This window comes from Bos taurus, chromosome 2, assembly GCF_002263795.3.
Source record: "Bos taurus isolate L1 Dominette 01449 registration number 42190680 breed Hereford chromosome 2, ARS-UCD2.0, whole genome shotgun sequence".
Lineage (NCBI taxonomy): Eukaryota > Metazoa > Chordata > Mammalia > Artiodactyla > Bovidae > Bos > Bos taurus.
The window spans coordinates 106,932,370-106,943,013 of NC_037329.1; the positions used below are offsets into that span (position 1 = coordinate 106,932,370).

General features: G+C 54.7%; 1 protein-coding gene across 1 annotated transcript; it reads right to left on the reverse strand.

Annotated features, from left to right (window-relative positions):
• Positions 1–1,325: 1,325 nt before the first annotated feature.
• On the reverse strand, positions 1,326–4,571 carry CRYBA2 (crystallin beta A2). Its single transcript, NM_174524.2, has 5 exons — positions 4,531–4,571; positions 4,191–4,355; positions 3,237–3,378; positions 2,007–2,149; positions 1,326–1,530 (listed from the first exon to the last, which is right to left on the reverse strand). The coding sequence occupies exons 2-5, from the start codon at positions 4,349–4,351 to the stop codon at positions 1,383–1,385; spliced, it is 594 nt and encodes a 197-aa protein (NP_776949.1). The 5' UTR covers positions 4,352–4,355; positions 4,531–4,571; the 3' UTR covers positions 1,326–1,382.
• Between the last annotated feature and the right edge of the window lie 6,073 nt (positions 4,572–10,644).

The following is a 10,644-nucleotide window of genomic DNA, read 5'->3' on the forward strand; positions in this document are numbered from 1 at the left end:
TGTCCTAGTGCTTTTCTGAATCACAAGCATTTTCAGGGGGTTCTCCTTGAATCCTCACAATCCTTGTCCTGTGAGAGAGACAAGGCAGGAATCTGCAGCTCCAGTTTCCAAGTGAGGGAATTGAGGCTCGGGTATGTTATGTGGCTGGGTCCCAGGTGTTCTGACTTCCGGTCCGGGGAGTCTTCCCAAGGGAGCTGATGCCTAACTTTGCCCAGCTGGGCCCCTGAAACTGCCCAGGTCCAAGTCTGAGTTTTCTTCAACATTGCCTTGACTCTCCCAGACAGAGGCAATGATTTGGGCCAACCCTCCCTGTGGCTATATCCACTAGGGGCTTGAAAACTCAAGCATCCCTGAGGGATAGGATGAAGGGCATCCCAAGGGTCTTGAATATCCTGCCTATATGGGGCTGAGATGATCATAAACTGGGTCAAAGAGGGAACTAGGAAGAAGCTATACTGGTGCCATGGACTCTAATGGCTGCTACCACACTCAGCCCCAAAAACATGGCTATGAGCTTCTACCACCTACCCCAGAACGCAGGCCCGCTGTGGTCAGTGACTTGGGGGTGGTCTCTCCAGCTCACGGGTCTTCTGAAGAGTGGGAAGGAAGAATGAGGAGGGAGTTGTTTGAGACAGCCGAGAGGCAAGGTATGAAGATGTTTTGTAAAATGCTTGAGTTCACTACCACATGAAGGATTGCTATTCAAAGGGTCTGAGGCTCAGCTTAGAGATAGGATGTCTCCCCTAGAAGGCAGTGGGACCTCCCACCAATTACCCCTCTCACACCCTTGCTCTGTCTGGCGGAGATTCTACATAACTGGGAAATGGGTGCAAGTTTCCCTCAGGCTGGATAGGGAGCCAGGATGAAGAGAAAGGCTGGAAATGCCTGTGAGGGGTGGGGGTTAGAGAGGAGCCCAAAGGGGCTCCTGCACAGAGTTAAGGACGCCCTGCCCTGTATGATGGTGCCTGGCCCAGGGGGGCTGTGTGAAGGTTGAAATTCAGCTACGAGCCCTGCCATGGCATCGTGTGCACTCAAACCAGGGGATGGCAAAGGTGCTATCTGGGCTAGCAGGACCCCCTGGTCCAAGCTGATAGGTCTCTATCATGGAGAGGTGTGGGGCTGGCTGTATTTAACAAGTTCCTCAGGATGGTTAACAGCAGTTTCATCTCAGCCCCATCTCAGCCACTTAGATTCTAAGCCAGTGTAGGCTCCATAGTCAAGGATCCTGGAGCCCAAAGGAATGGTTAGGCTGGCAGAGAAAGACTCTTAGAAAGATGAGGGTGAAGATCACAAAGCAAGGCACCGAGAAGGAGGCAAGAGGGGCAGGCAGGTTCAGGAGCCTTTATTGAGGGTCCTCAGGGGAGGCGCTGGGGCTGTGAAACTTAGTGCTGGACTCTCCGGATGGACTGCAGCTGCCCGGTGTGGGCCTGCGTGCCGAATTCGCTGTAGTTACGGAACTCCCCACTGTGGTGGTCCCGCTCCAACACATACTGGTAGCCCCGGTAGCCCGGATACTGGTAGGCCACCCACCTAGACGAGTGAAGGCACAGAGGTGATAAGTAGGCTCTGCCCCCACCCCCAGTGATGTCTCCATTGCCGGTCCTCCTTTCTCAGCTCCCAATTCCCACCTCCAAAATCATGGCTTCAGTTTTCCCTACATGGTCTCTCCCTGCCCTGTCTACTGCTCCAGGTCTTCCTAACATCTTCCTCCTCTCATCGCCTATTCCCACCCTCCATTGCCTCCTCACTCAGGTTTTCGATTCCTTCCTCTACCCCACACTGCTCCCCTGACTCCTATTCCCCTATTACCTGCCCCCGCCTTCCCCATCTTCTCCATCATCTCACTTCCCCTTGCCTCTAAGTCTCCCACGACCTCACTCCTCCAATCCCCCATCCCCCAACATGTATGTTCATTGTGTCTCTTAGCACTGTCACCTTTCCTCACCCTCCTCCCTGGTCCCCATTGCCTCCCTGCTTTACTCCCCTGTTGCAGGCCCAGGACTCACGCTCCAGAGCTGACTTTGAGGGAACCCACATCCTTGCTGGCCCAGCCCATGGAAGGCAGGGATGGGTAGTCATCATTGAGTTCAAACTTGCAGCCCTGGAAGTTTTCCCCCTCAAACAGTGTCACACGACTGTCACTGTGGTTCTGAGGAACGAGAAGGGGAAGTGGACAGGTCAGACCCTCCAAAGAGGTGCTAATGGATACATTCTCAGCCCCACTCCTCCAGTCCTCCTGCCCAACACAAGCAGTGAAGACAGGGTCTACAAGCACACCCAGAGTTCACTCCATCAGCTCCATATCAGTCTGAGAAGCTGGGGTGCTCAGAAGTCCCAAGCCTGGTCCCTTCCATGGCTTTGGATTGGGGTGGTGAGACTAGAAGGGAGATTTCCAGAGACCCTTCCAGGTCAAAAATAAAGAATCTTGTGACATGGACCTGTTTTGCAGGAGGAAAATTAGAGGTCCTAAGAGAAATCTGGTCCACTATGCAAGACAGTTTCCCAAAGGCCTCATTGACTATCCACTCCCCTGCCCAGGACCCTGGGCATAGCCACTCATAGGGTAGGACCCAGCAAAGAGTGATGGCAGAATCATCAGTGTTTGTTGAGTCTGGGCTCCCCTTGTCCCAGGACCTTCTCCCTGCAGGACTCCTTGGCTTCCTGGAATGGAGAACCTGGCCTGAGTCAGTACCTGCTCTCTGTCCTCCACCCCACAGCCCCAGATCCTCCCCTCCAGTATATTTGATTCACTAACAACCCTTTCCCCCCCTCCCCGAAACATACACACCCAGACCATCCCTTTTCCAACCTTGATCCCTGATTGAGTTCTAGTCTTGTCTGCATGTTAAGTTTTGTGAGCAGAGGTAAACCACTTTGCCCTTCGAGCCCCATTTCCACACCAATGTATAAGGTTAACAACAGTTACCCCGACCTCACAGGGCTGTGTGAAAACAAAAGCGCTCGCTGATGAGTGTGGAGGACTGGAAGTGAGAAATGGAGCTCAAGACCTTCACGGTTGTGGCGCTGTCCATGGTGCTGATTTCTGACGCCTGGTTTAGCCCACATTTTAAACTTTTGGAGAACTCTCTGGTTCTGAGAAGTAATGCCGCTACTACCCGTCTAGGAGTTGTGTTTACACACCCCTGTACACTGAGTGGATGGTCTTTCCCAGGTGCTGTGGTGGAGCCAGGACCTGGAGCTAGGCTGCAGGGGAGGAGGGGGAGGGCTGTGCTTACCGCGCAGAGCACTGGCCGGAAGGAGAGCAGCTGGTCGCTGTGGTGGCCGGCACTGCCGCTCCAGGCACTCCAGCGAGGATAGTCACCCTTCTCTAGAATGAACTGCTGTCCTTGGAAGTCAGGGTACTCAAAGGCCACCCAACTGGGGGAAGATAAGGGAAGCTGGGAGGCCTCTGCTCCAGCCTCATTCATTCCTCTCTCCCCAACCCCCACCCTCCAGCCTCACACCCCCTTGCTTGCTAGGAAAACCAATCTTTTCCTCCACCCCAGGCCCTTCCCCTGACACTCTCATCCCAAGGCAACCCAGTCCCTCTAGAGGCTAGAAACCCAAAGCCGGCTGCTATCTGGGGCTGGAGGGGTCCAGGATTCCAGCTCAGGGCTCCCAGGCTGGAAAGAATTTTCCAGTCTATGAGAATCACTCGAACAAACATGTCTACGGCAAGGATAGGTCCCTGCAAATGTAGGTGTAGGGAGCCCCTAACCTGTGGTAGCAACCTGTGATAGCAACAAACTGTAATAGCTCTGGGACCTCAGCTTTCCCGAGGGCCGTCTCTAGGAAGCCAGGGTGGGGGGAGTGGAAGGGACTTGGCTTTTTGTTGTTGTTGTTGTTAAAAGAAGCTTAGAGACATCTAAATTTGGAGAGGACAAAACTATGCTGTGAACTAACCCCTTCAGGGCTCAAGCTGGCCTCACGGAGTCCTGCCAAGGGTTGCTTCTTGCCTTTATCCCTTTGGCTCGCACGAGGATAGAGTCTGTCTCGTGATTTGTCTTGGGGCTGGTGGGGAGTTTTGAGGACACCTAGGGTTTTTCCATCTTGGTGGGTCTCTCTCAGGCAAGGTTTCTCTACAGTCTGGGGAATGGAGGGCTGGGAGTCAAGGTCCCAGTTTCGGAGCTTGGGCCAGGGGAGCCTGGCGCCTCTCAACCCAGCCCAACCATGCCGGGGGCATCACTCACGCGCCATTTTCCACCTTGACCGAGCGCACCCGGCGCAGGCCTCCGCGCTCGCCGATGTTGGCGCAGTCACTCAGCAGCCTGCAGCGGCGGCCCTGGAAGTCCTCCTCATCCCAGAGCGTGAGGCTGGCGGGCGCGGGACCCTGCGCCGGGGCGCTGCTCATGGCGCTGTGGACAAGGACGGGACCAGGCGCTCAGCGTCCCCAGGGCCCCCTCCCGGCCCAGACCCGCCCGATCCCGTTGGGAGGTGAAGGACCCGCGGTTTGGACCCGAGCTGCTAGCAGCTCTTTTCCATCTCGCCCTCCCCGCCCAAATAGACCCCGCCCCAGCTCCGAATATTCACCAGGTAGGTGGGCGAGCGCGGTACCGACGGAAATGGAGAGGCTGCGCGAGGGCTGGGCGTGCGGGGCTTTATACCAGGCCTCGCCCCCTCCCCGCACCCTCTCCCGCCCGGGTAGGGGGAGCTGAGTCAGCGGGCAGGCTGAGGTCAGCTCTGGTGTCCCCGGGCGTGGGGGTGGGGCCGAGGCCTTTCCCGCAGCCGCTGACCTGGCCCCAGCCCTCGGGGATGACAATAGAAAGTGCTGAGACACACGTCCGGGGCCCGCCACAGCCGAGGCTGACTCCGCTTTTTCTTTCTGGGGGGCCTGAGCCAGGCAAGGCGCACCCTCACTGGCCCAGACCCTCAGGGATAGAGGTGCCAGGCCACCCTGTGACCATCCCGCTAAAACCGCGCTATCCCGACTCGAGATGCTGAAGCTCTTTCCAGCGTCTAAACTCCACCTTTTCTTCAGCCCTAGGTCGAGGCTTCTCTTTGGGGCGACGCTAGGGAGGAAGTAGACAAGTCTCTTCACAAGCGACCTTCCTACGAAGCTCAGTCCTCTTTTCCCTGGAAGGTGGGCCATCGCGGCCCTGCTCCTCTCAAGCTCGAGTTCCCAGACTCCGCGCCAGAGCTCCCAGAGTTTTCTTGAAGAATGGTGCTGACAAGAGACGATGACCAAGACTCGCCGCAAGACGGCGCTGAGCGAAGGGAATGAAGCACCCGGGGGAAGGCACGGATTTACAAAGCGTTTAGGGAGTGGCGGTCGTTTGAACGCTGTTTGGCATTACCTTTCTTTGGGATTGGAATGCAAACTGACTTTTTGCACTCCTGTGACCACTGATGAGTTTTCCAAATTTGCTGGCATATTGAGTACAGCACTTTAACAGCATCATCTTTTAGGATTTGAAATAGCTCAGCTGGAATTCCATCACGATCTCCACGAGCTTTGTTCCTAGTGATGCTGCCTGCTTAGTGATGCGCTGTAGTAGGTAGGTAAAAACGCTTTCGACTGATGCGCGGCTGGAACTGCGACGCGGCCCGCCACCAGGCAGAGCTCCTGGGTCTGGGACCCCCCGGCCTCAACTTCAGCCTGAGAGCTAGCAGCTGATTATTGAGCGCCTAGGTCACACCCTCCGCTCAGAGCTTTTACGTGAGTGATCTCAACTAATTATCGCACCTATCTGTTGAGGCAGACGCTGCTGTTGGCTGACGTTTCACAGAAGATCCTGCGGTCCAGAGGGTAACACCTGGACGCAGTCCGGGAGGTGTCACAACTGAGAAGTGGCCCAGCTGAAGTGTGACCCTGGGGTTTCCGTTTTGACTACAGATCTTAGGCTCTTGATTTCCCACGTGGCGCAGTGGTAAAGAATCCACCTGCCAATGCAGGAGACACAAGAGATGGGGTAGGATCCCTATGATGGGAAGATCGCCTGGAGTAGGAAATAGCAACTCACTCCAGTATTCTTGTCTGGAGAATCCCATGGAGAGAGGAACCTGGCGGGCTACAGTCTGAGGGGTCACAAAGAGTCCGACTCCAGGGAGTAGGCACGACTCGGCCTCCTAGGCTCTTAACCCCAAACCCACTGCATTGTGGGAGGGGGGCAGGGGAAAGGTAGGGTCTGGGGAGGGAGAAATTTAAGGGGAAAGGCTTGGAACCCCCAAGGCAAGTTCCAGGAAAGAAATTTCCTTACAACTTGCAGCAGAATTTCCTAACCATCATGGCTGTCGAGCCACAAACGTTTCTGGCAAAATTGTATTTTCCTTAATGAAGGGGGTATGCCAGAAGTGTAGGGATGAGAAAGAAGGGAACTAATACTTCGTTTTGCTCATGAACCAAGTGCTTCCCTTATAGGCTCAAAAGTCCAACATGGTAAGTTTGGATGAACTTACTATGTGGAAATGTGGAAGAGGCTCCCAGAGGCACAGGGCCTTTTCCAAATCCACACAGCTAGCCAGTGTTAGAGCATGATAAGACTGGAGTGCTTTGCCACCCAACTTCTGGTGACTAAAGGGGCTCACAGGCCAGATGCAGATGCTACAGATTCAGAAGTCAAACCACACTGTCTTCCACGCTTTCTCAAAACTGCCATCCTCACTCCAGCCTCAGAGCCTCTGCATTGGCGGTTCCTGTTACCTGGAGTGTCTTAGTCACAAGGTCTTGGCATGGTGCTGGCTCCTTTTTCATCACCTGGGTCATGCTGTGCCTGACATTTACTGTCCTTCACATCACCCTATTTTCTTCATTTATTATTCTGTAAAGTTGTCTTTTTCATCTTCTGTGGATGACTGTACAGAGTGTTTCCTTTTGTACTAGAGTGTAAGCTCCATTTAAAGGGGCAGGGGCTGTGTAACTCTTGTTTTCAGTTGTTTCTCTCCATCCTAGCACAGTCCAGGACACATAGAAGTTGCTCAATAAAATGTCTCAAATGAGTGAGTGGACAGGGTGCTCAGGTTGGGCCAAAGGTCCCCGGGGAAAGTTGTGTAGAGGAAATGCTGCCGTGAATTGGGGGTGATCTTTCACCCATCCTGCCAACCTCCTCAGTCTTGAAATTCTGGCATGCTGAGAACAGGCATGGGGGTATTGGGGTCCCCCTTGAGTCTCTCTTTTCACTGTTGAGAAATTGCTGTCCAGGATCCCGATGCGTGTGAAGGTGAAGGCCAAAAGCACAAGGCCCTAAAACACAGGGAGTAAAGTCCAGCTTGGAAGTTTTGGAATCAGAGCAGGGACAACCCCAATTTGATTGCAGGTGAGGTCAGAACCACGCCCAGTCCCCTGACTCCCTGTGCTAGAGGGGGTGTGGTCAAATAGGGTATACTTTTCCCAAGCCAAGAAAAGGGGAAACGCACAATATCTAAAGAGGCAAGAAACAGTCCTAGACTCTTCGTCTCCAAGCACTTGGTCTCGGTTTCACAAGTGGGGCTGTCGCAATGGTGACACGCGAGGGATCGAAAGAATCTCTCTTCTACATTCTCTGTTCCTCCCCGGTCTCTATCCAGCAAGTCTGGACTCGGCCACCAGGGGGGGCGCGCGGGCCGCGCTGGGTGGAACGCCCGCGCAAAGGCCAGAGCCGCGCGGGCAATGGAAGTGGGAGTTGATGGGAGGCTGAGGTCTGGAGGCGCGGGAGGCGAGTGCGTCAGGCTGTGCGTCTGCGCTGGTCAGTGACGCGGACGGTGAGTGCTAGTCCCGAGGGTGCGGGGGTGTTTGTCAGAGGCCAGTCACTGTGTGTTCAGGAGCTGGGGCTGGGAGGGCAATTTCCAGTCCAGGTGTTGGTGGGATCACCATATTCCACAGGAGATGTGTGGTGTGTGTGTGTGTATCTGTGTGTGTCCAAAGGCTTGAGGGGAGATAACACAGTTGAGATCCAAGTTAGAATTCCAGCTGGAATTTGCGATGGAGACCTGTGTGTGAGAATAGTCATGGCTTATCTCCTAGTCCTAAAATCTAGTCTTGGCTCTGCACTAAGTGGCTGTGAGGCACTAGCTGGCCTCTTCCCTCCTCTGCCTCAGTTCTCTCATCAGGAAAATGGTGTATAGGTCCCACCACCGATACACTATAGTCAATGGCTTTCAGTTCTACCTGTCCTCACCAGTTTTCTCAGAAATGGGCATAGCTACCAACACTGCCCATAGCCATTTGCCTGGATTTCTAGACCTCTCTCAGGCTCCTCATGTCCCTCCAGACCCCTCTCTGGTTCTGGTGGTCCTCATAGTCATCAAGAAAGGGAAGAATGAACCCCTGAGGGAAAAGCGTTGTCGGGCAGCCCTGACCGGAGTGCTAGAATGGGGCTCTGGGACCCTTGTCCCTTTCTGGTACTGGGGACCCCCTTCCTGCTTCCTTCCTCCACCAGCTGATCCATCTCCAGCCTCCCAAGCCTCCCCCACCCACTCCTCTCTAGCCCCTTCCGCACCCCACCCCCCAGCAGCTGGTCCTGTTTGTTTTCCCAGATCAGTTGTGCTCAGGGCTTCCTGAAGGATGGATGCACAGGTGGCTTTGTTTGCCAGCTCAGCACCGTCACCCCTACCTCCTCCACATCCACAGCCTCTCATGGGGAAGGGGTGGAGGAGGGAGTTAGGTAGACAAAAAAAAAAAAGAAAAGAAAAAAGAAAGTGTCCTCAGGTCTACACATCCAAGAGACCTCAAGATCTCATCAGGACCTCATTACCTAAAGAGAACTTGCCACCCTATCCAGTCCTTCGTCTCATATAGGGACCTTTGGTCCCACAAAGAAATCCTCCGGATTCCTCCTCTCCGTGATTCTACTAAAGCACTCATCTCAGAAGCACCCTAAGATCCCACAGAGCAGCCCTAAGACTCAGTCCTGTATCTTCAGTGAGGTCCTGGATCCCACTCAGATGCCCATCCCATACAGGGAAATGTAGATCTGACGAAGAAACCCTCAAATGCAACCCTGGACTCTCACTGAGGTCTCCATCCCAGGTAAAGGTGCTGAGAATCCCTGGAGAAGTGACACCCTCCTCACATAGGGCCCCATCCCTTGAACAGCCCCACTTCACAGTACTGCTGGGCAGCTGAGAGGGCCCCTGCCCGGTGGCCAATGTCCTCGAGTCTGCCTGCTCCCACCCCTTTCCTTCATTTCACTGGCAAATCAGCCAGGGCTTTGGTGACTGCAGATGCAAATTCTGTGAATGGTGCCTTCCCCCACCCTGTCCTGTCACCAGCCCCTCCTTTGCAGCCCTGCTCCTCCACTCCCCACCCCCACCCAAGATCGGGAGGGAGCAGGGAACAGGCAATGAGCACCTTCCCCGGGGCTGTGAGGGCTAGTCTCCTGGGAGACAGAGATAACACGGGTGAGAGACCAGCGCAGCTCAGGCTGGGTCTGACAGCTGGGCCTGAAAGAGGTGGGTCCGGAAGGGGTGAGAGCCCCTCCCACACAGACTCCTCATCCCGTCCCTCAGTCAGCAGAGCGCCTCTTCTCTAGCCCTCAGAGGGATGGGAGAACTGGCCCCATCCAGGGAGGTGGGGGCAGCTTTCACCACCACCCACTCACCCAGAAGCAAAACCGCGGGGCTTGCAGGGAGAGGGCACACACATGCACACATTCACACAGACGGATCCCACATGTGTCCCATGTGGACGGTCTCTCCTAGGCTCAACAGTCATGCTCATTTACAGGCAGACAGCAGACTTTTGTTCGCTCCTTTATTCCTTAAATATTTAGTCAAATGTACGGTGTTTCAGCCACCGTGCTGGGTGCCTCCTAGACCTTCATTGTGCATACCACCCACTCCACGGTCATCAGAGTCACCCCGTCACGATCATACAGACACTGGAGGGTTAAGAGTGTGGGCAGTGTCCTGGGTTCAAATCCAAGCTCCCCTGCTAATAAGCTGGATGAACTTGTACTTCTCAAATTTTCCCTTTAAAATTGTGAAGATTTAAATGCGTGTAAAACCCAGCACTGACCCATATCAAATAAATGTTCACTGTTCCCGTTGTGGTGGCTGTGGTTATAACTGTCTTTGCTGTCCTGTTGCTCCCCTCCCGTGCCCCCTGCTCCTGGGGGTGGGCTGGGTTGTGGGGAGGAGTCAGGGCAGTGAGCCTAGCTGCATCCCCCCTCTGCATCCCATATATGTCCCCCCATCCAATACATGCCCTGTGGAAGGCAGCCTGGCTCTCAGAATGGGGAGCCTTCCTGCTTCACCCTATTAGAGCCTCTCTAATGATGAGCTCAGTGAGGGGAGGGTGGGGGATATACCTATTTCTTTTGTTTTGCTCAGTCCTCTGCTCTCCAGATGGAACCAGAGACCTGACTTGTGGTCCCAGCGCTTTTCCTGGCTCCATATGTGGTCTTGGGTGGGTCACTTCCTCTTTTGGGGCCACAGTTTTGTACCTGAAAACTAAGCTAACTGCTGATCCTGGAGGGGCCTCCCAACCCTTACTCCTGTGATCCTGTGATGCCTCAGGAAGACTCCCTTCCCTCCTCCCCCAGCCTCTGCCTGCCCCTCCATTCCCCACCCTTTACACACACCTGGCCTAGCCAGAATGAGGGGGCGAGTTGCCACTGTTGTCATGGGGACTAATCTCCGAGAAGGTCAGTGAGGCTCTGGTTCTGCCTTGGCCCGATTGGGGATTAGCGCTTGTGTACAACACCCCCCGCAACCCAGAGCCTCCACTCT